The sequence below is a fragment of the Salvia hispanica genome, chromosome 1 (genome assembly GCF_029641045.1).
Source record: "Salvia hispanica isolate PSC_SH4W2 chromosome 1, Shi_PSC_v1, whole genome shotgun sequence".
NCBI lineage: Eukaryota > Viridiplantae > Streptophyta > Magnoliopsida > Lamiales > Lamiaceae > Salvia > Salvia hispanica.
In genome coordinates, this window is record NC_142692.1 from 62,246,776 (window position 1) to 62,274,538 (window position 27,763).

At 38.8% G+C, this 27,763-nt stretch overlaps 2 protein-coding genes and 2 pseudogenes across 3 annotated transcripts; 2 read left to right on the forward strand and 2 right to left on the reverse strand.

Moving 5' to 3' along the window:
• Positions 1-5,509: 5,509 nt before the first annotated feature.
• On the forward strand, positions 5,510-9,784 carry LOC125217887 (uncharacterized; annotated as a pseudogene). The gene is made up of 4 exons (XR_016137207.1): positions 5,510-7,556; positions 7,798-7,918; positions 8,976-9,125; positions 9,437-9,784. The product of XR_016137207.1 is annotated as an uncharacterized LOC125217887 (transcript).
• A 162-nt stretch (positions 9,785-9,946) lies between these two features.
• On the reverse strand, positions 9,947-11,844 carry LOC125217886 (cytochrome P450 CYP749A22-like). The gene is made up of 4 exons (XM_048119454.2): positions 11,541-11,844; positions 11,250-11,473; positions 10,580-11,185; positions 9,947-10,506 (listed from the first exon to the last, which is right to left on the reverse strand). Exons 1-4 carry the CDS (start codon positions 11,809-11,811, stop codon positions 10,075-10,077), a joined length of 1,533 nt encoding a protein of 510 aa, XP_047975411.1. The 5' UTR covers positions 11,812-11,844; the 3' UTR covers positions 9,947-10,074.
• Positions 11,845-12,078: 234 nt separating this feature from the next.
• Positions 12,079-14,173, reverse strand: LOC125222967 (cytochrome P450 CYP749A22-like). The gene is made up of 5 exons (XM_048125883.2): positions 13,891-14,173; positions 13,549-13,772; positions 13,227-13,459; positions 12,774-13,152; positions 12,079-12,688 (listed from the first exon to the last, which is right to left on the reverse strand). The coding sequence occupies exons 1-5, from the start codon at positions 14,156-14,158 to the stop codon at positions 12,260-12,262; spliced, it is 1,533 nt and encodes a 510-aa protein (XP_047981840.1). The 5' UTR covers positions 14,159-14,173; the 3' UTR covers positions 12,079-12,259.
• Positions 14,174-16,963: 2,790 nt separating this feature from the next.
• LOC148934327 (F-box protein At5g49610-like) lies at positions 16,964-18,035 on the forward strand (annotated as a pseudogene).
• The last annotated feature ends 9,728 nt before the right edge of the window (positions 18,036-27,763 follow it).

The window sequence follows — 27,763 nt, forward strand, 5'->3', positions numbered from 1 at the left end:
TGGGATGATCAACCATAAACAAGGGCATAAAAGTTAATTCGTGAAGGAAGTCTACCCTAAAAGCAAGGGCCAGCCTCCCTATAAAAGAAGCCACTTGGAGAGAGAAAAAAAAAGTTCTGAGTTCGAAAGTCCAACCACTACACTTAGTTAGAATTCTCTCTCGAAGATCAGTTCCTTCAGCATTATCCACGTTCTTCTCGTTCCTCGCCACAACCATGGTCACCTGAAGTCCAGACGTCCACCGGAGAGTCATCATCCATCGTTCCAGCCAGTTTGTCTCATAGCAGTAGCAGTTTCATCGCCCGTAGTGGCATAAACAATCTTTAATCGCTTTCCTAGTTTAACTTTTACTAGCTTTCTTCGTTGGATCTGTTGCAAACTTTAATCTTGTTGCCTTTTGAAGTATTTCGTTAAGATCCAAATGTTTTAATTATGAAATTTGTTTTTCGCATCTCTCTTTGGTTTGAATCTGCTTCATTCTGCCTAGGAAAGTTAGATCCTTTATCTCTTTTATTTTCTAAGTGTTTACGCATGTTTTCGTTTGAGTAGGCTAAATCTGGAGTCGTTGATCGAAATTTCAAGTTCATGTTTCAGTTTAAGTTTTCGTGCATGATTTTCCTATTTTGCGTTGTCATCACCAGCTTGCATGTTAGCCAGTAGGAGTAATCTGCAGTTTAGCAGTTAATCTTTAAGGTTAAGCTTTTTAATCGATGATCTTGTGTTTGAAGTTGAGAATCTGTGTTCATCTATGGAGTTTGAGTTCATGTAATTTCTGTTGATACTTTTCCTGAAGAAAACATCACAATCCACTTTTACTTTGGACCACATTTGCTTTTTAGTTACTTTTTACTTTTGTACCTTACTTTAAGTTTGTACCCTCCAAACCTATCAGAGTTGCCACCCAGCCACCAAATATACTCTGCTGCTCTAATTTCCTCATTTAGCAACTTTCTACCTCCACATGCCTCTGAGATACCTTGTCCCCTATTTCACGTACATAACCACATGTTAGTCACTTTCCCGGTCACTAGTCAGTAGGGTACCATCTTTAATTTCTGTCTAGGTAGAATCTCAACCTAAAAGGTGTGGTAGCTAACCAAAACCTCCCAGATTATCACCGCAATTACCTGAACGTGTCCATTTCTGTGGGATTCGACCCTTAGAAGTGGGTTGAGGAAATTATTTGATACCAGGTTCCGGTCGTCGTGCCAACGACTCAGCTAGGTTGGGATTTTATCCTGATCAGTTGGACGCACCTCTAATTTAACACAACACCGAAAACCTGCACTTTCAAAGTGGCGCTGTTGCCGGGGATGGATGGCATTCATATCTGTTATTGTGTGTGATATTTTGGTGTATATATTGTTTATAATTTTTTCTTTTCTCTTTATTTCAGTTTATGAGAAGTAACTCGGCTCCTGTCCAGTGGAGACCAAGGATACTTCCTCGAAGAACGATATTCGTAACCACTCGTTCTGGCCTGTCGACAGCATTGTCTGACCTAGGCACGAGCAGCGACGAGGAGAAAGAAGACGTAGAATACCAAATCTCAGAGCTTCCACCCCAACCTGTAAGAGTAACAGTGAGAATGGTTGATCAAGTTGTGGACGATCCAGAACTCGCAACGCTGAATGCACATGCCGACGGAGACCCCGTCGCAAGCCATAGTGGTCACCCCAGGTCAAACAACATGTGATGTTAAACCCCATGTTATCGCAATTTTGCCAACGTACTGTGGGAAGAGTTACGTGGGACCCTACGAGTTCCTTAATGAGTTCTGCAAAATCTGTAAGGCGCGGAGCAGACCAGCAGGAGCAAGCGAGGATGACTACAGATTGAAAGCCCTACAATTTGTCCTAAAGGGGGAGGCCAACACCTGGTTCATGCGCCTACCAGCCGACTCCATCAACACATGGGCCGATTTCAAGTCAGCTTTCCTGGCTGAGTTTTTCCCTTCTTCAAAGACAAGCGCACTGAAGAGAAAGATATCATGTATAAGGCAAGAGTACGATGAGACCCTGAGCGAGTACTGGGAGAAATACATGAGTCTTCTGGAGTCATGCCCGAACCATCGCATGAAGGAAATAGAGGTGCACCAAACCTTCTATGAAGGAATGAACAAGAAGACGAAGGATTTGGCGAATTCTTCATCCGAAGGAGTCTTCACTAACAAGTATATGGTTCTCACAATCATAATCAACGAACCAACTTGCACCAACACATTTAAAATCAAATTTAGCAATGAGAACAAAAGGACACCTCCATCTTAAGATCATTTTCTTGAATATTACAAGGAATCATACCAAGTAAAGAATCAAAGTTGTCAACATGATGTTCACTTAATTGCTCCAACACTTTGAATAAGTGATCATTATTATGAGAAGAGTGTGACGAAAAACTATTATGCATATCATGTAGGGTATGCTCAACACAAGACATGTGAACCTTGTAAAACACCACATGAATCTTGTAAAACATAACATCAATCAACATAAGGAACTTATCGAAATAAGTCCCTCGCAATTGCTCTAACAATTTCAAGACATGAGCACACACATGAGAACAATGCATTATTATGACTTTAATCACAACATAACCCACAAAAGACATGTGAGTGGAAAAGTCCTTCACAAAATGACCATCCCGATCCCATTCAAGGATCTAACCATTTTGCAATGAGAACATAGCAAATACCAAGTTCTAAAGTCATCAACAATTTCAATTCTCTTGGTCCTACTATTCTCATCCACATATTTATGAAACTTAAAATTACGAACAAGGGAAGACTTAGACATCTTAGTATGCAAGGAAGTCATTCCAACATTCAAGTTAAAATCCATAAGAGCAATGACATGCCTATCAATGTATGAATTTACCAAGAAAGGGTCATCATATAATGCAAAGATAGATTTGGCACCTAAAAATTCAAGATCATGCCACCACATATAACACCAATTATCAATGCCAAAAATTTCAAGCCACATGGAATTTTCAACACTAATAACCTTTATATGCTTCATTGAATCTTTAGCACGAGTCAAGGTTAGAATACTTGAACCTTGGATAAGGAGCGGTGCAACTTGGCCTTGTTCACATGAGTTCATTACCGGTAAGAAGTTACTCGGTGCCTCCTCAACTCGGGGTTCACATTCCAAACCTTTCAATTTCTGCATCACAAAGTCATCAAAGATGAAAGACAAATCGAAAGAGTTAGTGAAATGAGTGTCGCTCTTCTCACCAAGGGCAAAAAGGATAGGGTGATTTAGAGCCCTCCCATGGGTGATCTTAGAATCTAACAAGCAACTTTTTTGTCTCACATGCTTGTTGTTTTTCTCTTTTAAAAGCTTTGATTCACACTCACCCCCACCACTCTCTCTTGGCTTTTGCATCTCACATTTTTGCCTTTTCTCACACTCTATATTTTCTTCTCTCTCTTGATCATTCCTTAAAGGCTCATTTACTTTTGCAATATCATTTGACTTTATTTTCATGCTCAAGACTTGAAGGGCTTTAAATGGCTCACACCCGTCCTCGGCTTCCACCATGCTAGACACGCCATCATTGAACGTTGGGTGTGCATCTTCTTCATGTGTGGCCATGGACTCCGTTTCATCCTCACATTGCTCTTCATCACCATCGTCAACAAAATCTACCATATGCTTGACACGTTCTTTATTGTCACACTTATTTTGAATCAAGCCCTTTGAAGGAGTGAAGTTGGATGACAACCACGGCGAAACTTTCGTGTGATAGCTAGGATGAGATAGGTCCACCTTCTTTGGTGGAATGCTTCTTCGGCTTCTATCATCACCATAATTTCGAAGGTTTGATCTCTCCCTTGATTTAGTTGAGACTTCATCCCCCATTAACCACTCATGCACTTTATGATGACGACCATGATCCCTCATTCTCCTAGAGTGAGACTCTCCATGGAACTTTGGTACTCGCTCCCTTCTACTCCCTCTATTAAGTCCATCATCATGGTACCTTGACTTATAGTCACTCATATCATGTCTCTCTCGGTCACTAGGTGCTATGGACTGGTTATGCCTAACTCGATCTCTTATGAGGGATATATTCTCACAAAACATCGTAAAGCCCCCTTGCATGGTGTTGAGACTAGTTTGCATAGTGGTAAGGTCACCATGCATCCCCGCCATCTCTCCGATAAGTTTTGTCATCATTTCTTTGAGGGATTCGTCGGATGTGGACGCGGTGTCGTCCCCATCCTCCCTTCTAGGCGAATTGTGCCTAGAATTCCTCGCATATGGTGGCATTTTTGGGTACCTACAAAGAAGATAAAAAGGACTAGGGACACATCCCTTTTGTTAGTAACACAAACAACGCACACACCCAAGAATGGAGATTTTAGTGCGGATCTCCCTTCCCAATCTATAAAGTATGTCCCCAATTCCCCAAACTCACACCCAATGTCTCTCGGAAGGCTTAGAGATTTAGTGGCCAGATACTCTCCCTCACTTGCTCTTGATGACGTAATCCCAAGGGTTGCACAAATAGTACAAACAAGATACACAACTAGGCAAGTGAAAACTAGTCCAAGAAGCCACAAGATTAGTGAAAGTAGGGAGCTAAGCCAATGGGACAAATTAACAAACACTTTGTGTGCACAATTTCACCCAACAACAATAGACCCAACAATTGATGTAATTTCGACCTACAACTTTCTGACAATCAAATTGACATACCCAAGAACACATATATCAATTTATAGCTAAAGCCCATAGATAGAACTTGAGATATCTCTTTTTTTTTGACAATTTTTCTAACAATTTCACTCTTTTTCTTTTTCTTACAAGAACAAGAACCAAGGCTCTTGATACCAAATAATGTGAATCCTCTAGATTGAAGACTCATGAACTTGCCCCGGACTTGTTCTTGTAAATAAACCCAACAAATAAACAAGATAAACCAAGAAATGGAACAAGAAAAATAGATAAAAGGATAGAGGATGGATTAGTGTTATGATTTAGGTGAAGAATAAGAAAGAATTCCCAAAGGCACTTTCACATACAAACACCTAATGGCTCCACAAACTAGCAACACAAGAACTAGCAAGCATATCTTTACAATCAACCTTAGCCCGACAAAAGATCGAATGCAACCCGAAAGAATTTGATAAGTTTTCAAAAGACGAAGAAGGTGAGCTCTCAAATATGGAGAAATTGTCTCTTACAAATATTCAAAAGCTAATGACAAAAACCCTAGACATGGGTATTTATACTAGAGGTTAAAAGTGCAAAACAAAAGAGGAAAAATGAGCAAAAATTCACAAAGTCGCACAAAATGCCTGGGTCGGGCGTTTTTCTTTTCCAGGCCGGGCAAATTCTCTGTGGTCGGGCATTTTGCTTGTTGGACTGCGCGGCTTTTGTAAAACGACCATAACTTCCTCATCCGGGCTCCGATTGAGGCGTGTAAGGTACTCACGCGAAGCTATTTTGATGATGAAGACAATGGTGGTCTTAGAATAGCATTTGGACACCATCTTGATAGGAAAATTCTGATTTGAGTCAGACCTCCGAATCCGGTTTGGCTCCTTGCCATATCTCCATCTTCTTTTTGGACCCCAATCAACCCATGACCCTCGATGTCGTTGCATCCTATGATTGTGAATGCCAGGATTCACATCATTATTAGCCCAAAATCTCTCACACCACTCGCAATCTTCTTGCAATTTCAGAACCCCCATTTTTTCGGCTTCCAATTTTTGGGTATTCTCTTTATAATTTCCACCCAGCATCTCCCTTCTACGTTGGTTGTTGTCTGTAATCCCAATATCCCTTGTTATATAGTCTTCGGAAGAATTCGTCAGATTTTGATCGATTTTTTCTCGTGTGTGTATTTGGATGATCCTAGTTTTTAGTTAGGGGTTTTGATCGCTGTAATATGCTGACCGCGTGTAGTGGAGGATTTCTGGTTTCTGTCTGGGACTGAGCTAGGGTTTAAACCTCGTCGGAATTTTGGTGCAGGAGGTTTTATCGTTTGGTATTTTGTGATTTATGAACGCGATTCTTGAATTTCATGGAGATTGAGTCAGAATCCATTTGACCCTTTTTTTGTCAGTATAACAATTTTGCTCTGCAAGCTTAGCTTTTGAGATTAGATTGTGTATTTTTGTGGGGATGCAGAGATTTATTTATAAGCAATGCTTGAAGCATTTAGCGGATTATACGTTGTACAAGTGGGATTTTTCTGCTGAGGTGTTGAGTTGTGTGTTGTTTTGTGTTGTGTTGTGATATTATAAAAACCCGGGGTAACGCCTTGTTATGTAGGCTACTCATGCCTATAACTCCCTTCGAGTCTCAAATTGATTCATCACAATTTTTGTGCTCTTTTCTGTTAATAGAAAGATGAGTGGAATATCTACAGGTCATTCGCATCCTAGACCTTCCTCGGGAAAGAAAACCTTGAAGAGGTGCAGGAAGAATAAGGAAGCTGATAAAGTTGTACTGATAGATGTCGATTCTGAAATTTGTGACAATGTTGTTATCATTGACATTCCTGAATCTTTGCAAAAGAGAAACAAAGAGTCAGGCATGCTCAAAAAGGATGAGAAGTGGTCATTCAGGAATGTAATAAACATTGATGATGATGAGACATCTATAGTAGGTATCATTTTGGTGCAAACAATGTCAGTTTCTCCGCTAGCACCTCTTCGAGTAGAGGATCTATTCGTATTGCTGAGGGCTTTGCAGATGACACTAATGCTTCTGATGAAGATTGCCAATTTGTCCGAGATAGCGAAACACCAGTTAGGTTATCAAAATGCAAGCGTACATACTCCGGGAAAGCTTCCACAAGTAACCACCACTATGGTCCGGATATTGACTCAGAGTGCGATTTTTCTGATTTACCTGTGAATGAGTATTCTGATTGTGAGGTAGTGGAAGATTTTTCTGCAAAGTTCCAAGAGTTGTGGGAAAAAGCTGTCTCCAGGAGAAGGAAAGATGTTCACAATGTTCAATCAGGTATTAGGGGTCATGATAGTACCACAAGTTGTATAAACAAGGACCTCCAAAATACTGAATCAAACGTAGGAACTAGGCACCATTGTGCGGCCTCATTTTTGCATACTACAGGGAAATCCGATAGTAGAAATGGTGGTTCCTCTCCTGTTAGAGCAGAAAAGGATTTTGGTTTCGCCCATTTTTTTTGATAAAGCTGTAAACAATCAAGAATACTGTACAAATGGAAAATCTAAATCTCAAGCAAAATGTCGTCCTTCAATCCATAACCCGGATTGTGAGGCAGGAAAATCCAGCACTCGCATTGAAAGAAGGAAAGATCCAGCTTCATCTAACTTTGCTTTCCAGGAGGAGCCAAGTAAGACATTGAATAATTCTATATCTACTGCTGGGGACAAGATAAATTCTGAAGAGGAGAATGAAGATAGTCAGCTGCACACAAGTATCGTATGCAGTTCGCCTCCTGAGGATGCCTGTTTAATTAGTGAACGTGAAAAGCTCAAGGAAACAGATGAATATAAAAGGGCGATGGAGGAAGAATGGGCTTCCAGACAGCAAGCACTGCAGATCCAGGTTTACAATCTTCGCTTTTCTGCCTGGTGCATATCTAAGAAAAGTATTATCTGATGGATGAGTTGTTGTGGAAATTCTAGCTCCTTGTTCATTTGATGCACAACTTATTTTTATAAATTGTAAAGATCACTATAAGTTGTTTCAAATGAGTCTGTTTGAGTTAGGTAATGGACTTAAGGTTGTTAGATGTTTTTATTCTTTTTAATGGTTTTTTTTTATATCATGTGGTTTTTTCTTTTAGGCTGAAGATGCACAACGTGAGCGGCGATTGCGGAAGAGAATAAAAGCTGAAAGCATGCGTATGTTGGATATGGAAAGAAGACGAGCAGCGCTTGGAGGAAATGCGGAGTATAAAGAAGAAGGTACAAGAATTGCATGTTTTAGTACTCCTACGTACTCAGTAGCAGTTGCAGTAACCAATCGATGTAACAGTTAATTTATAATTAATGTGCATAATTTTTTTTCTAATAGTTAAAGTAAGATTTAATTTAATTAAATTAAATTATTATAGAAAATAATAATGGTAATAATAATAATAGTAGTAGTAATAATAATAATAAGATGCAACAAAAAATATGATCCTTGGTTTTAAAAAATTACACTGGGATTTGCTTAATAAGTTACTGATTGAAAATGTACCAATTGACAGTATAGGGCATGTTTGATAAGTTAGTAATACCAAGATAGAGAATTATATATGAACATTTCTAATTGTTTGATATCATAGTTAAGCTTAACTCATAGCCCAATATAAGACCAGGGCCCTATCTAATCTTACCAAAATTATAACATTAACCTTGTTTATGTATCCCACCAATTTGTCAAGTTAAGCCATGTTATTTAATATACAATACAAATTTAGATAATTTCTTTTCTATCAAACAACAACGGAAAAAAATCATATCTTTGCATATCTTGACATGAAGCCCGTATTTCTTATCTTGTTTTACATATCTTCTCATATCCCATCTTTTTATCAAACGAGTTAAGATACAACATAAAGTATGATATTATAATTATAAAAGTTCCATTAAGATTTACTTAATAAGTTATTAATTGAGAACATTACTGATAAAAATAATAATAGCATAACTTCTAGTATTAATAATAATAATAACAATAATAATTATAATAATTATAGTAGTAGTAGTTTATATTTTGATAAAATCATAATAATAATAAATACGTACATAATTAAGAATCTTGAAATTAGAAAAAAGAATACCTAAGAAAAGTAAAGAAATAAGACACTGAAACACTGAAAGTTGCAATATTTTCCTTGTTAAATAAAGAATCAACAAATATGAATTTAAAATTTTGGAATTATATTACTTTCCCATCTGCCAAACAAAGAGACCCTCGAAGTATTTATCGATAGAATTTTTATATGGAGAATGATTGAGTATTTTTTACTATTAGGATGAGGAAAATATGAACTTGAAGGATACAATTCGCGCTGAAGTCCGAATTCAGCTGGAGAAAATGGAAGTCGGATGCCGAAGTATGGCTTCATTGTTGCATTTGTTGGGAATCGTGGTGGGCAGTTGGCCAAATCCATCTCCACAAGAGGTTGGCTGAACTAGCTGCTCTATATTTTGTGTTGTTGTGTATTCACATTATCTTTTGCTTTTAGGAAAAAGGAAAAATAAAAACTGCTAGTACCTTTTAATTTATCTGGATGCTAACTTTAAATACATTTCTAGCTTCCAACGTAAGAACTCAAATTCGGGAAATTTTGAGTACTTACGTTGAAAGAGTAAGAAACCTTGTGCTCATGCAGCTTGTTAAAGTAAATGGTGTGCTTGTGTTAATCTCTTTCATGTGCTGTATATGCAAAGGAGGCATTTGGAATAGTTACTTGAAACTGATGATATTTTCAGGTACAGACAGCTTACAAAAAAGCCTTGCTGACCTTTCATCCAGATCGAGCCTCACGGTCTGATATCCATAAGCTGGTTGAAGCCGAAGAAAAGTTTAAGCTTATCAATCGCTTGAAGGAAAAATTCCCTCTTTTATGACACTTTGAGTGAGTTCCAGTTTGTACTCTCACTGTAATTCTTAGCACCTTGTATGCATGTGCCTTGAGTTGCTAAGGATTCCTAGCTCGTAGCCTCGTACAGGGTGGAAAAAAACATCATTAATTCTTGAGACTAATTTCGTCTCGCATTACTGAGGTGATCTTTTTCTGTATATTATTATTTTTATGTAATTATGTTGTTAGCCATTCATTTTTTATGCCAGATTACTTAGAGATAGATACTTAGAGATAGTTAAAAATGCTCTTAGTCTGTTAAAACGTTAAATGAAAATTCTTAGCTTTTCCATAGTAAATTATACATTATTGCATATGCTTCTAAAAACTTTTCTTTTGTATTGTTGAGAATCATAATATTGATCATTGATTGGTCACACAGTGTTTGTTTGGACAAATGAATACATTCTCTCACAAACATAAAGATACTTCACTATTTATGCAAATATATCAACTTGGACTAAACAACTCTGCTTTCCTACATTTTCAAGCAAGCGACTGAAGCAAGATCCCAACTCCGCGCTGAGGCTTAACACTAATGTATATGCTAGGAGAGTGAACATAGTCGGACGAGAGTGTGAATTTGTAGCGTTGAAGGATCATTGAGAGTGCTATCTTTGCCTCTGTCATCGCAAAGTTGAGGCCAACACATGCCCGTGGTCCATACCCGAATCCCAGGAAGGCCGTGGGGTTGCCATTGGTTGCCTTAGCCATCCCTTGAGAAAATCTCTCCGGTTTGAAAAGGTGAGCGTCTCTACCCCATATGTCAGGATTCCGGTGAATGGCTAGAGGCGGGATTGCCACCTTCACATTTGCAGGAAACTCGTATTTTCCCAACTTCACTCTGCTGTCTATTCTCCTTAGAATACTAGTGACAGGGTTGTATAGCCTCAGTGTTTCATATAATATCATGTTAACCTGCATATCAACAAGCATATAGTACTACTAAATTACATGTACATTTGTCAGAAAAATATCAATTTCTTCTTACAGTCTTTAGTCTGGAAAGGCCATCGGAGTTGGGATTTTGTTGACTGAAAAGCTGTAACACTTCTTCCCTGGCTGTCTCTTGCCACTCAGTGTGGATTGCAAGGAGAAATGTGGTCCATGTCAGTAAGCTGAAAGTTGTTTCTTGTCCAGCAAAATAAAATGTTTTACATTCATCGATGATCTCAGCTGCTGATATCTGGCTCTTAGGATCATTGTCGTGGTGACCTTTTAGGAGCGATCCCAGAAAATCACTACCGAAACTGTCTGCTTTGCCACTTTGAACTTCAAACTGTCTCTTCTTTACTATTTCCATGATAGAATCATGAAGCAATTGCTCGGTTTTGTCTGCTTCCATGTCATCCTGTGTTTTTATAAATTTACTGAAAACTGTGATCTTAAGCCTATTTCTGAAAATCAATAAACCAAGCTTTGACAGCATATCAAATATTTTTCTCCCTTCCATATAGCTACTTCCAAAGGCCGTCCTCGAAATTACATCAGAGCTAAGCTGCTTGAATTCGCTGCAGACCTCGATTTCATTGCAATGTTGAGTCCTCCATTTCTCAAGCATGCTCTCAACACAAGCAGTCATTCCTGGCACCATGTCCTAACAACACAGACACAACAATCAAGTGTCTACGATTTGAAAATGATCAAATTATGTATGTTACCTTGAGACAGTCTCCATGGAAAGCATGATTAGACAATTTCCTAAGCTTAGACCATTTTTCACCTTCTGCCACAACAAGCCCTCTTCCAAACAATTTCTTAAAGTAACCTCTGCCCTTAATTTTTTTAAATGTACCATCTTTGTTGCTGAGGATTTCTTTGATCAGCTCAGGCTCAGTAATAACAAGTTCAGGCTCAGTGCCAATCCAATGAAGGAAATTGGTTCCTGTTTCAATTATTTACACTGCTTATATGTCTGTACAATCATATAATTGGAAAAAAAGAAGATTTACCATAAACTTTAATCCAAGAGTAGAAATGAGGCTGGATTATTGGAAAAATATCATGATCTAGTAAGGACATATCAACAGCATCATTTGTTTGCTGCTTCATCTTTATTATCTCCTTGGTGGTGCCATGGAAGAATCTGTAAGGAGGGCCTCTGATTCCTTGAATCTCCACCAAACGTTGAAGACGAAGAGGAATCCAGCATAATTTGTAAAGGATTATTGAAGGAATTACCAACACAAAAAGTGACAAACACATAGCTAAAAGGTGAATCATGGCTTCAGTTTATCAAGAATTCCTATTGCAATATCATTCCAGTGGGGTTGATTAATCTGTGTAGGAGGGAAGTCTTTAAGCATAGATAAAGATTAATATATTTTCATTTTAATAAGCTACCATTTGACATGTAGTATACGTTTTTTCGGATAAAACAGAAGATGCTAGTGTTTGTTGAGCTTAAACACTTTAATTAAAAGGATATCAGATTTCTAAACTTCACTATTTTGTATTTCACTTGTTGTCTTTATTAGTATGAAATTATTTACATAGTTATTATTACAACACAACGAGTATAACCAACTGTCTCAAGATACTAGATTACAAGGTCTTAAAGTCTGTAAATCAAACAATACAACACATTTTTACACAAAAGTGTATAGTTATATGGTGATGGTAACACTTGAAAAATAAAACTACACAACTCTGTTTCCTCACGTAGTCTTGTTTAAAGCGGCTGAAGCAAGATCCCAACTCCGTGCTGCGGGTGAGCAGTGAGGACTATCAAAGGCGAGTGAACATACTCTGGTGAGAGTGTGAACTTGTAGCGTTGGAGGATCATCGAGAGCGCTATCTTTGCCTCACTGATAGCCAAATTGAGGCCCACACAAGTTCGCGGTCCATACCCAAATCCTAGGAAGGCCATGGGGTTACCATTCGTCGCCTTAGCCATCCCTTCAGAAAATCTTTCCGGTTTGAAAAGGTGAGCGTCTTGACCCCATATGTCAGGATTCCGGTGGATAGCTAGAGGCGGAATAGAAACTTTCATATTTGCAGGAAACTCGTATTTTCCCAACTTAACTCTGCTGCCTATTCTTCTTATAATACTAGTGACCGGGGTGTATAGCCTCAGTGTTTCGTATAATATCATGTTAACCTGCATATCAACAAACATGTAGTATCAAAATTACATGTCACACTTATTAGAGTATTTGGGAGACAAAAATATCAATCTTTTGTACAGTTTTTAATCTGGAAAGGCCATCTGAGTTGGGATTTTGTTGACCGAAAAGCTGTAACACTTCTTCCCGGGCTCTCTCTTGCCAGTCAGTGTGGATTGCTAGGAGAAATGTGGTCCATGATAGTAAACTGAATGTTGTTTCTTGTCCAGTAAAATAGAAGGTTTTACATTCATCGATGATCTCAGCTGCTGATATCTGGCTCTTCGGATCTGTGTCGTGGTGTCCTTTTAAAAGCGATCCTAGAAAATCACTACCAAAACTGTCTGCTTTGCCACTTCGAACCTCAAACTGTCTCTTCTTTACTATTTCCATGATAGAATCATGAAGCAACTGCTCGGTCTTGTCTGCTTCGATGTCATCCCGTGTTCTTATACATCTTCTGCCATGCCAGAAAGTTATCACATGATCAGATTAGATGCATTACTATTTGCATGAGAGAAACATATAACATACCCAATGCCAAAAAGTCTGATCTTGAACACATTTCTGGAAATCAAGACACCAAGATTGGACAACATATCAAATATCTTTCTCCCTTCCAAATAGCTACTTCCGAAAGCTGTTCTAGAAATCACATCTGAGCTAAGAAGCCTGAATTCACCGCACACCTCGATTTCTTTGCCATGGTAACTTCTCCGTTTCTCAAGCATGGTTTCAGCACAAGCAATCATGGCAGGTACCATCTCCTATGTAACAACATAAACAGACAAGGGATAATTATCTCTTCTTGAATTAAAATGATTAATCATGTATGCTACTCCGTACTATTTAATACCTTGAGGCAGTCACCATGGAAAGCATGATTAGACAATTTCCTAAGCTTAGACCATTTTTCACCTTCTGCCACAAGAAGTCCATCTCCTAACAATTTCTTGATGTAGCCTTTTGCTGTGGTTTTGGGATATGCACCTTCTTTATTGCTAAGGATTTCTTTGATCAACTCTGGCTCAGTAACAACAATTTCAGGTTGAGTGCCATCCCAGTGAAGAAAATTATTTCCTGTTTCAATTTAGACAGACACAAGTGAATTAATAGATTTCTACAAAATAGAATATATCCTCAATTTCAACTGAACTTAAAATAATAAACAGTTACTGAAAAAATAATATATTACTACCATATAATTTAATCCAAGAATACAAATGAGGCTGAATTATTGGAAATATATCATGAGATATGTCCATAGTAGCTGCATCTTTTGTTTGCTGCTTCATCTTGATGATCTCTTTGGTGGTGCCATGGAGGAATTTGTAAGGAGGGCCTCTGATTCCTTGAGATTCCATCAAACGTTGAAGACGAAGAGGAATCCAACATAATTTGTACAAGATGATTGAAGGAATTATCAACACAAAAAGGGATACAGCCATAGCTAAAAGGGGAATCATGGCTTAAATTAATCAAGAGTTTGAGGTTGATTACTATGTGTTGGAGGGAGTATTTGAGTGGCTTCTACACGTTGGCCTAACCATGTTGACAAGACAAAATAACACATTTTTCACACTTGTAAGTTGTAACACATTTTTTCCAGTAAATGCGTCCACTTCACAATTTATCTACTACAATCTTCTTTATTCTATTTATCTCTTTCAATGGATCTCCCGAATCATATCAACAATAACTCGGGAGTTATATTAGGAGTCTCGGAGTTGATGGACAAAATTTCGATTGGCATAAATTAATCCATCATTTGCTCTATCTTCCCACTCTGGAAGAGCGCCGACAAAACCAAGATTTAACATAAGCGTTATGGCTTGATATTGACATATTCATAATCATGCAAGAAATTATTTAAAGATGATTAACAGAAACTAGAGATATACACAATTGCAAAAAAATTATTAGAAGATGATAATATAAGCTAGAGATGCATACAGTCACAACATAAGCAAAGAGTTGATAAACAAATGAGCTAAAGAACAAACTTTTAATGAGAAATAATTAGAGCATGATAAATTAAACTAGAGATACATGCATTGACCACATAAGTAGTAGAATTGATAAACTTCGAGAGGATCAAACCACAAATCTCGAAGTTTTGAGGTAGAGTCAAATAGATATACTCTAAGAAGCCCAAAATGACTTCCTTTAAATTTTTAAAATTTTAAAAAGATAGTATTAAAATAGATAATCCTTTAAATTTTGAAAGTGATAAATATGCCTTAATTTTATAAATACCTGTATAGCGGAATGATCAATTGCTAACTTTCTTAAATTGCTAACTTGTTAACTCATTAACGCAGTGTATTAAAATGTCAACACGATGACATTAAAATGTCAACACATAATTTTGTTGAACTTCAATATAATGTGTTGACATTTTGATGTCACCGTATTGACATTTTAAATACACTATATTGATGAGTTAGCAGAGTTAACAATTTAAATAGTTAGCAATATAACACCCCCTAAGTGAACTTTCCAATTTTAAAAAAGTCAAACAACATACTCCCTCTGTCCCAGCCTAAGTCAGCCTAAGTGAGACGTATTCCTTTTTGAGACATTCCAACCTAAGTGAGACGTTTCCTTTTTTGGCAACAATCAACTCACACTTATCTCCTACTTTATCATCTCTCTTTCTTTTTCTTACTTTATCCTTTCTCTTACTTTTTGCTCTCTTTCTCTCTCTTACTTTATCCTCTCTCTTACTTTACTTCTTACTTTACTACTAATAATTTAATTCACTAAACACCACTACCTAAATTCTTGTGCCAAAATAGAAACGTCTCGCTTAGGCCGGAACGGAGGGAGTATTGCTCTTAGACATCATTGTATTTACAACTTACACCATTATCATTAACAGCTTACATCATTACAATAAATATGAACCCCACTCTCCACCAACATATTTTCATTACCGCTCTTACTTTTTTCATTTATTTCTTAAAACTCGTGTTGAACTCATTGTTCATACTTTTTGGGGACGGAGTGAGTATTATTTAGGGTTATTATTTGTTTAATTACTTATTGGTTATTATTGGTAAGGAGTCATAAATGGCCACCCATCATTCATTGTAGTGGATCCTAGATATATTTATTGTGTAGAGCTCCGATCCTCATTGATTGGTGTACTAAATGAGACTCAAATATCCCTAAAAATACTAGGGTGATGAGCATATCAAATAAATAAGAAACATACACAAGAAATATTTTTCCTTTCCACTCTCTACTTCCAATGACTTACAGATCGACTTATACGTCACTTGATTACCATCTTTAAGAGTTATTTTATAATAGAATCGATTATTGGTTATTAGCTGCCGATTCGATGACGATTACCGGATCATGTATGCTCAGTTCTCAATGAGAATAGAGAACCATTTTTGGGATGTTCCAACTAAGTTGAGTCATTTCATTTTTTGACAAAAAATAAAACATTAAATCTCTCCTACTTTTTAATACAATTTCTTAATCTTCGTATCCAAAAGTTTGGATTCAACTTAGTTAGGATACAATATCTACCCTTTCTTTTTCATAAATAATACTACCAGCTTATCAGAAAAATATGCATTGTTGAATTTGAAAATAAGCTCTACGTCAACACTCAAATTAATAAATAATTAATCCTCTAATAAAACATACTCTCCCGTTCATAAAAAAATAGACTTATTTGTAGACAGCACAGATTTAATGAGAAATTGATATATAAAGTAAAAGAAATGAAAAAAAATAGATAAAATAAGAAAAAAAAAGTAGATATAGTATGATAGATAAATTTTTCATTTTTAGAAATGAGATAAATTTTTTTGGACATAGGAAATAATATAAATCAGAAACGCATCACTATATTATTAATATCTATGCGTATATATCTCATACATACGTGATTAAATTTGTTCAAGATGATGTTAAGATTGATTGAAGATATACAGATTTGTTGTAGTCTAGTTAGATTAGATATGTTATCGAATTAAAAATTAAATCTCATTGTAATCTTATAGATAGATGAATGGATTAGACTTTTTTTTTATATAGAAAATACTACAAATTGTAAAATTAATAATTAAAAAGTCCATGTTTTAGATCTTTTCCTTTATGGGACGAAACAAGTGATAAACTTAACATGATTTATATCGTTTCCCATTCAGAATAGGATTATTAAGAATAAATAGCTCTTTCTTCACCAGCTAATCGTCTCAATATTGATCCAATCTCATATTTTTTTCTTCATTCGAATTAGTGCGTAGTTATTAATGAAGATCATTAATTATATTTTTGTAACAACGAAGGAAGATCTGTTTACAAATCTACCGGATGATATTACGACAATGATTTTGGGAAAACTTCTGATTACGAGCATCATGACGTAAGTGTGTTTGTAAATCATGGCGCATTCTGATAGAGGGAGATAAGTTTGCAATGTTGTATACTCCGAAACCAGTGACATGGGGTACGCTGTCCACGATTTGGCCTTCAAGCCACTTCTCCGATTTGGTTAGCCTTCTCGCAATCAATCATCTACCGCTGATTGTCGCGTTGCAACTGTTTCCATGGGCTGAAGTTCTATTTATATGCAATCCAATGACTCGTGAGTGTGTCGAGCTCCCTCCTTTAAACACGAATGGAAGTTTTCAGTATTATGGATTTGGAGTGAGCAAAATAAGTCGGTAGTTTAAGATTTTATGCAATGATGGTGATAGTTCATGTCATGTACACACTCCAGGACAAGGTACAGGGTTGTGGAGAAGCATCGCAGCAGACACACCAGGCAAACGTAGACTGGGTCGTGATTGTACTGTATTTTTTAATGGAAGTCTTCATTGGTTGGCATCTGATTCGGAAAAAAAAATCTTGGTCTGTTCCTTTGATTTGGAAACTGAGCTCTTTACCAGTTTTTCAGGTCCTGGTGATTATAGTGGCAATGTATATGGCAATAATCGGCTATATATTTTTCAGAATAGGCTATATTTATGCGATATTTTAAATTGGCGACATGTTATTATTTGGAAGATGAATAATTATGGGGATGCTAATTCTTGGGTGAAGGAATACAGGTTCATCTTACCGAAAGTGTTTCCATATTTGTACCTGCTCCAAGTTCTGGCTAATGGTTATTTGTTATTTGCTGTATCAGATCGTTGTTCTGTGGCCCCATCTAATGATCGACTATATATCTACTCCAAGAACACCAAAAAATTAGCGAAACTTGCTTCTTTTGTTGGTTCTGACCAAAATTATTCTTCCAACATTAATCTTTATACTCTAAGCTTGATTTCGCTCGCCTCCATGGGGTTTCATAATGTTCAGTCTTTAAATTTTTATTAAACTTATGAATAGGTTGTTGTAATTTGGATGATTGGTATTATGTTTTTTTTTTGTTTAATAGATTCTTATGTGTTTTTTGTTTATTTACATTATCGTTTCATTTATAATTTGCAAACATACTTGCATCTAGCACCATCGTGATCTTTTAGGGCATATATTTACCCTAATAGGGCAGTGATAAAATGCAAATTTATATATTGTACAAACTCAAAACTCCTCAACAAAACTTCAACACAGTTTCAAACCAATATCAGCACAGTGTAAAATTTCAAGATTTTAATATATCAACACAATATCAACACAACATCAATCATTGACTCTCGTTGAAATTCTGTTGACATTTTCCCGTTGATGCTTTTTAGTGACCTGTTGACATTTTTCAATGGTCCATATCATAGTTTTGAGTTTATACAATATTTAGAGTTTTCATTTGATCACATCCCTATACTAATATACATAATTATTGGGTGATTTGTGTATTGTTGTTTTTTGTTTTTATAGATTCTTATATATGTTTATAATTGGAACAATTTAATCTATATCTTCCACAATTTTCGAAAATTAGGGATTAGCTTATTGGGTCATGATTTTGAGGTTAAAAATTCTAATAAAAATTAATTTTTAACTTTGAAAAGATAAATATAATATATTTCAAAATTGAGTCCTATTCTAATGCTTATAGCACCCTAATCCAAAATCAAGACTAAATCTCCACCATTGGATTTTAAAATGAGTGGATGAGATTAAAGCTCACAAATCTCAATAAATAGTAGACAAAATATCAACAAAAGGGTAATATCGTCATTATGTTATCATATGATAATTTTCGTGCATGTTTTTTTATATCAACATTGTGTATTACAAATATCAACAATATGACATTAGAATATCAACATAAGGACAAGAAAATATCAACACATTTTTATTGAGATTGGACATGCATAATATTGAGATTTTGCCTACAATATATTGAGATTTTTTGTTGCATTTGTTGATAAAAGCTGCTTATCAACATGTATGAAAATTGAAATATAATTTATCAAATTTCATCACCCGAACATCGTCGGAACATATGCAATTGAGATCTCGTTTGAATCCTTATTAAATTATCTTTAATTTGATATACTTTTTGCGAAAAAATAATTTAAATTGAGAGAGTTACGTTAATTTAAAGATTTGAGATGATTTTGAGGAGAGAGAAAGTAGTTAGTTATATGATTTGACATTAATACCCTTTTAATTTAAAATATATTACACTTGACATTATATCAACCACAAGATCTTCTAATCTAATGGTTAAAAATTGGTCTCAATTTTGGATTGATAATTAATATAATTGATCACATTCCTTTCAAAATTGATTCAACTAATCATAGTATAGTTATGGAATTAAGCAATTGATCACATTCCTTTCAAAATTAATTCAACTAATCATAGTATAATTATGGAATTAAGCACACGCTCATAATCAAACAATATCAATAGCCAAGTTACCCTCTATAAAGTCAAATCTGTATTTTTAAATTCCAACGAGCACCTTGTAGCAAAAGGTGATGCGGTCACCCCAGCCGCCCCCACACCCCAGCCCGACAGTTTGTGAGGGGTTCAATCAGGGTACACAGCGGCCCGTTAGATAGGAGGCCTTCAACCCACTGTCCTGACAGGAGCCCATCTCTCAAGGCCTCACACTTGTGCCTAAGAGATGGAAGCTCTTACACGCCAGTAATGGGATTCGAACTCAGCTCCTCGTAGCAATATCTGCTCCCCAGGAACCAACTGCGCTAAGCCCCTGCGGGCAACAACGAGCACCTCTTATCCCACAATGGCGATGCCTTACTTAAACGTGAATTGATCTACTGAGTGCTCAGAACGAGCGCCCAACGTGACCGACATTTTTCCCTATCAATTTTCTACCTTTTCGTTCTAATTTTCTGTCATGGAATTCACCTTTTCTTGAGCTCTCTCAATTGTATTTTTCTTTATCATTTCATAAATCACAATCACTTCCCACTTTCTTATACTCGTCCTCGGGGAAATTCTTCACGACTCCCCAAACTTCATCCCTGCAGATTTTGTCACTCCTGCATCAAATTGTCTTGATTGTTGGCGGCGGCTCATCAAATTGTGTTGATTGATTGATTAAAATCTCGGGGCGGAAATTCTCCACGAATCTCTTCCGATTCGTTTCCAGATACCCGAACACTTCTCCCCAAATTTCATCCCTGCGGATATTATCACTCCCACATCAAATTGTCTTGATTAATTTTTAAGTGTTGGCGTCGGCTGAAATAAAATTTGAAATCTCCGACGCCCATACATCGAAAAAGGGGTCAGTGGTCAGTGGAAGTTTTACATCTCGCGCTCTCTGCAATTAGATTTCTGAAATTTCAGTGGTCAGGCCAAAGGGCATAATTAGGAACTCAAAGTGGTCGTCATGAGTCCTAAATGCCGTCTTAAATATGTCCTCATCACTCATCCGGATCTGATGGTAGCAGGAGCGCAGGTCCAGCTTAGTAAAGAAACTAGTTGCACCTAATTCGCCGAATAGCTAGACGAGCAAAGTCGGTATAGGGAAATGATCAGGCACTGTCGCCGCATTCAGTGCTCTACAGTCAATGCAGAAGCGGAAAGAGCCATCTTTTTCCCTGATCAACAGAACCGGGGAAGAAAAAGGGCTCTAACTTGTTCGAATAATACCCGTATCCAACATCTCTTTCACCTGTTTCTCAATATCGGTCTTCTGGAAAGGGGTATTTGTATGGTCTCACATTAACTGGCTTGGCATTCGGCAAAAGAGGAATCTTGTGGTCAAACTGCCGCTTCGGAGGCATACCAGTCAGTAGGCCAAACACTGCCCCCATAGGATTCCAGTACACTCCGGATCTCATCTGGCAGGTCTCGCAGAAATTCCAAGGCAGTTTCAGTTGTGGACAGTTTGTCGGCCGCCGGCAGCTGCATCATCTCAAACAACTCAGCCCCACTCTACAGAGTTAGTAATGTGGAGAAAGTCCGTAGGGAGACCTCCGCCGCTGTCGGTGGTACCAGCTTAAGGCAAACACGTTTCCCATTTCTGGAAAACTCCACCCTCCGCATTTGCTTGAGCCAGGCTCTCCCCAATTAATATCACATCGGGACCATGCACAGGCAAAATATGCAAATCAATCAAAAATACATGTTTTTGAATAACCAATCTAATCTTAATACTTGCATGAGAACATAATAACGACTCACTGTTGCCGAGGTACACCCGAAAAGGATGTATTTGACTCAGGGGAAGAGCCAAATTCTCCGCCACTTTGGGGTGCAAAAAATTATGGGAGCTACCCTTGTCCACCAAGATCCGTACAGACGATGCTCCAATTAACCCCCACAACTCAATTGCGTCCTCCCTCTGTTGGCCATCCAATGCGTAAATGTGTGATAAATCTGCTGAGATCACCGGGTCATCCTGCGGCTCCTCCAGGGGTTCCTCTGACTACTCATCTGAGTCCAGATCAGCCCCCATATAGACCAAAAATCGGCCTCTGCACGAATGCCCTGCAGCCCACTTTTCCGGGTAGTACCAGCACAAGCCGAGTTTAGAGCGCTCCGCTCGTTCGGCTGCAGCGAGGCACACCACTGTCATCTTGGCATACTCCGAGCCTTTGGTTTAGTTGGTGCGGTTCGTCTGGGTGGGGGGCGCTGGTAGCGCTAGCGGCTGCTGTGGCTGGGCGATCTGCCGCTGCTTGTGGTTCTTCCAATTTCGTCGCCAAAATCCCGACATCACTGGCGGTTTGTCCATACAACTATCATACTGAATCGCCAACGCCATAGCCGCTGCAACAAACAGTGGGTTTTGATGCTTCACCTGATTTTTGACTTGTTGTTGCAGGCCCTCAATGTATATTGGCAACAATATGTATTCCAAGACCCCTCGGACCCGATTAAGCATCGTCTCTACGTCGTGTGATATTCAGCCAAGGTACCAGTCTGACAAAGTTTGGCGATTAGCCCAATGAAGTTCTAAAAATACTGTGGGTCGAAACTTCTACGGACTTCTTCAATGAAATCTGACAACGGGCCTGCGGATTGTTCGCGCAATAATTGAACACCCACTCCAATGCCGGTGGGTCAAACAACATAACCACATAGTGTAGCCTGTTCTCTTCCGGCATCATTAAGTGTTCAAAATAGTACTGCACTCTCGAAATCCAATTGGCAACCTCTGAACCGTCAAACCGCTGTTGATGCTTTTAAACTGCCACGGATGATCAAACTGTGGTCCATAATTCTGTCGTGTCGCTGGATTATCCCAGCTCGTTGGTGTCGAGCCATAGCTCCATCAGCCCTCGTCCCTGGTAAGTCCCACGTCGAAGAACGGCCCATGTTTTGTTGCAAGGTTCTGTAAGGATCCAGAATAAGGAGTACCCCACGTTTGCGGGGTGGCTGTGAGAAACCCTGATTGCTACCCGTTAGTGGCTCCCCAAGCAGAGGTCGGGACGACGCTGATTGTGCAACTTCCGTAGCCTGAGTATAGACCGGTAACTGATGCGGTACGCCCGACGGTGGCTCTGGATCCGGTCACAGGGGCTGCACCGTTTGGCTTCCAAGCGTGCCTCCATGCGTGCTAGCGACGCCAGAACTTGCTCCATGGCCAGAGCTCCGACGTCCAAGGGTTTGATGGACGGCGGCGTTGGTTCCAAGCCACGAATTGTCAGCGGCTCCGATCGTACCAAGCCCGAACTCGATGAGTACGATGATGAAAGCACCACTTGTTAAGGATAAAGTTCCTTGACGTTGAGAATCCGCATTGAACGTCGCGGGAGCGGTTGCCCATCGATCACTCCGACGTCGAAATTAGGGTTTGTTGCGTTTCGCGCAAGAAAGGAAAAGTTGCGTGAAAATATTTTATTTCTTGAGTGAGGAAATAAAATACACACATATTTATATCTAAGGACCCTAGGGTCGGTTCGACCTACAATCCGGGGAAAAACCAACTAAGAAAACCCGGAAAGGAGCTTAACGTCCGCTCAACGAATATATAATTAAAAATATTATGTTTAAAGAAATTACAATAAATAAATGACTCTAAAATAACTAATATCTCCACTCCTAGCATGACACAAATTCGGCATAGCGTGACGGTCGCTTAGATTGGCAACGGGCCAATCACTCACGTCTTGTCGGTTCTGCCTGTGGTTGCTCGGCGTGCATCGTTGTGTCTGCGTCCATCTCCCCTTCTTACTGCAGATCTCTCCTTCAGCCGTGCCGATTCCCGTAACAAAATGCAACGGAGTGAATTAAGAAATTCGTTGGGGTTTTTACTCTTACACTCTGAAATTTTGAGATTTTTGAGAATTTTAAGCGCTCAGCATATCAGTTCTGATACTTAAACTACATAAAATATAAAGGGAAGGAACTTAACTCGCCAGCTTCCCCTCTTCATGCTCTCATATTGAATGGTTGCGTTAAGTAGATACGAAAATGGATTTTTGAGATTTTTGAAAATTATTTAGATTGTTACTATTACAACACAAGGAGTATAACCAATAGTCAAGATCATAGATTATATGATCTTATAGAATTCTATGAGTAGGAGTATAATAATAAGGTTGTTATGACAAATAGGGCAATTGTGAATCGAGAAACAAAAGAATGTAAATAGACACAGAATTTACGTGGTTCACCAACGTTGTGTTGGCTACGTCCACGGGCAAAAACGGAGAACAAATTGTATTATGACTGCGATTTTCAGATACAGATTATGTGCTCTACTCCCATATATATAGGCACACATAAGACAGACTGGGCCTAGGAAACATAATCCTATCCCAATTAGGAAACCTAATCCTATACAAATTCAAGGCATACTAACAAATCTCCACCTTGACTTGAATTCTCCCTTGCAGACGCATCATCATAACATCAGACAAACAAACTTCTCCATTATTGCCTCAGATTTGCCCTCCACGGGCAACTAACAGCTCATGACATTAAGCAAGTCCAAACAATGTTGAAACTTGCTCAGCGGGACTGACTTGGTGAACATATCAGCAGGATTATTAGCAGTACCTACTTTCTTCACCTCAATTCTCTTCTCATCTCTTAGAAAATGATACCTCACATCAATATGCTTAGTCCTTTCATGATGGACTTGATCCTTGGCTAAACAAATAGCGCTCTAACTGTCACAGAACACAACAGCTTGATCTTGATGTAAACCAAGATCACCAACTAGCCCTTGCAACCATATTCCCTCTTTAGCAGATTCTGTCAATGCCATATACTCTGCTTCAGTAGTAGACAAAGTAACTGCAGCCTGCAAAGTTGCTTTCCAACTAACAACAAAACCACTAAGAGTGAAAACATAACCGGTCATAGATCTTCTACTATCGACATCTCCAGCGTAGTCAGAATCAGAATAACCAGTCACTAAACAGTGAGTATCACCTCCATAAATGACACCAACATCAGACGTACCTCTCAAGTAACGAAAAATCCTCTTCACAGCCTGCCAGTGCTCCTTTCCAGGATTTCCCATGAACCTGCTAACAACGCTGACAGCATGCGCTATATCTGGCCTAGTACAGACCATGGCGTACATAAAACTCCCTACTGCATTAGAGTACGGGACTCAAGACATGTACTCCTCCTCAACTTCGGATTTCGGTGCAAGATCAGATGACAAATGAATGTTTGTGGCACTTGGAGTATCAATAGCCTTAGATGCAGACGTGCCAAATCTTGACTAAATCTTCTCAATGTAGCTCTTCTGTGACAGAGAAAGCCTTTTCTTTTCTCTATCTCTAGAAATCTCCATGGCCAGAATTTTCTTTGCAACACCCAAATCCTTCATATCAAACTCAACACTAAGCTGAGCTTTCAACTTCTGTACTTCAGACTTCGACTTCGCAGCTATGAGCATATCATCCACATATATAACAAGATAGACCATAGAACCATCGTCAGCTTTGTTGTGATAGACACAACAATCATACGGACTCCTGTTGAATCCCAGCTTGATCATGTAACTGTCAAACCTCTTATACCACTGCCTCGGAGACTACTTTAGTCCATACAAGGACTTCTTCAACTTGCACACATAATCCTCCTTGCCCGGAACCACAAATCCCTCTGGCTGAGTCATGTAGATATCCTCCTCAAGCAATCCGTGTAGGAAAGCCGTCTTCACATCTAGTTGCTCAAGCTCCAAATCATAATGTGCAACTATCGCAAGTAACACTCTGATGGAAGTGTGTCTGACCACTGGTGAGAATATCTTATTATAGTCAACCCCCTCCTTTTGCGTGAACCCTCTTGCAACTAGACGAGCCTTGTATCTAATGCCCTCATCTGGTGTAGTGCCTTCCTTCTTCTTGAAAATCCATTTGCAAGTAACAATCTTTCTCCCCTTAGGCCGTGGAACCAATTCCCAAGTCAGGTTCTTCAAAAGTGATTCTATCTCTTCTTGCATTGCAGCGGGCCACTTGGCACGCTCACTGCCTGAAATAGCTTCCTTGTAGGTAGGTGGTTCATCTGCCGAAGGCTCATCTTCGACCTCACAGGCAACCTGCAATGCATATGCCATCATATCTTCAAAACCATACCTCAACGGAGGCTTCACATTTGTCCTCCTAGCTCTGTCAATAGCAATGCTTCTCTGACGAGGTTGTGGATGAACATCCGAACTAGAAGTATCGGCGACTTCAACAGTAGTGTGTTGATCTTCTCCACCTTGGAGTTGTGATTCACTCACATCGTGAGTGACTTGCAGCTCCACCTGTTCATTAACACCATCCAAATCCTCTATAGCAATAGACTTCACAGTAGAGTTAAGCATAGAATTTTCATCAAATACCACATTCCGACTGAGAATAATTCTACCCTCTGAAGATGACCAAATTCTGTACCCCTTAACTCTATCTCCATAACCAACAAATACTCCCTTCTTAGCTCTTGGCTCCAATTTACCTTCACTCACATGATAGTAAACAGTACTCCCAAAAACTCTCAACATAGAGTAATCTGCAGGTGAATCAGACCATACCTCGTACGGTATCTTGCAGTCAATGCCGGTGTGATGTCTACGGTTGATCAGATAACAATCCGTGTTTACTGCCTCTGCCCAAAACTTCCTAGTCAAACCGGCTTGGAAGAGCATGCATCTTGCTCTCTCCAACAACGTCTGAATCATGCGTTCTGCCACACCATTCTGCTGTGGTGTATGTCTAACAGTGTGACGGCGAACGATCCCTTCACTCCTACAAAACTCATCGAACTCAGACGAACAAAATTCTAGACCGTTATCTGTTCTCAATCGCTTGATCTTCTTCCCAGTCTGATTTTCAATTAGAGTCTTCCACTCTTTGAACTTCTTGAATGCCTCACCTTTTTGCTTCATCATAAACACCCAAGTCATTCTCGAGTAGTCATCAATCATCGACACAAAATACTTGTGTCCTCCAATAGACTCAACACGTGAGGGACCCCAACAATCCATATGAATGTAGTCAAGTGTCCCCTTCGTTCGATGAACACCTTTCTTTGGAAACTTGAGGCGATGAAGCTTCCCCAACACACAGTGTTCGCAGAAATCAAGTTTCTGCACCTTATGGCCCAAAAGAAAATCACGATTCGACATGATTCTCATGCCACGTTCTCCCATATGACCGAGCCTCATATGCCACAGCTTGGTCATATCCTTGGTTGCAACCTCGGATGATGCAATATCAGCAGAATTTGTTACGATGGAACCTCTCAGAACATACAAGGTACCCCGTTTCAAAGCTGTCAGAACCACCTTCGAACCTTTCAAAATACGCATTATTCCACCTTCACCTTTGAAACTGAACCCCTTACTATCAAATGTACTCAGGGATATCAGATTCTTCGTCATCTGTGGAACATGTCTAACATCGTTCAAGGTGCAGAAGACCCCATCATGAGTCCTAATCCTGATTGAGCCGATGTCAACCACCTTGCAGACAACACTGTTGGCCATGGTAACATTGCCTCCATCTATCTGCTCATAAGTGTTGAAATACTCCCTGTGAGGACAGAGATGATATGACGCTCCAGAATCCAAAATCCACACATCATTACAGTTTGGTTATTCATCCGCAACCAAGGCCAATTCTTCTTCCGAATTTGTGTCATCAGCTTCTGCCACAGTCGCAGAACCGTTAGCATCTTCCTTCTTGCCCAATTTCTTCTTTATCCTTGGACAATTAGCCTTCCAATGCCCTGGTTCTTTACAATATCTGCAAATGTCATCTGGCTTAGGGCCTTTAGGACCTTTTGAACCTTTTGAGTTCTGCTTCTTTTGTCCGAATTTCTTCTGTCCTTTACCCGTAACAGATAATACCGATGGCAGATCTTCTGTGGCTGAACTCGTTGCCTGTTGATGATCCTCTCTGATGTGGAGAGCAGATCGAACATCCTCCAACGAAAGAGTTTCCTTGCCAGTCATAAAAGACTCAACAAAATTTTCGTAAGATTCAGGCAGAGACACAAGCAAAATTAAAGCAGCATCCTCGTCTTCTACTTTAACTTCAACATTACGCAAATCTAGCAAAATTTTATTCAACTTCAACATCCTCGAGTGGGCCTTTTCGTCTAGGGTTGTCCACTCCTTATCATCCTCCGTAGCCTTCTTTGTTTTGAGCGGCTCCCACAAACCCTGCTGCTTCAGCAGAGATCGCATCTTGATCTGCCATAAACCAAAACTATTTCTCTCGGTGAATTTGTCA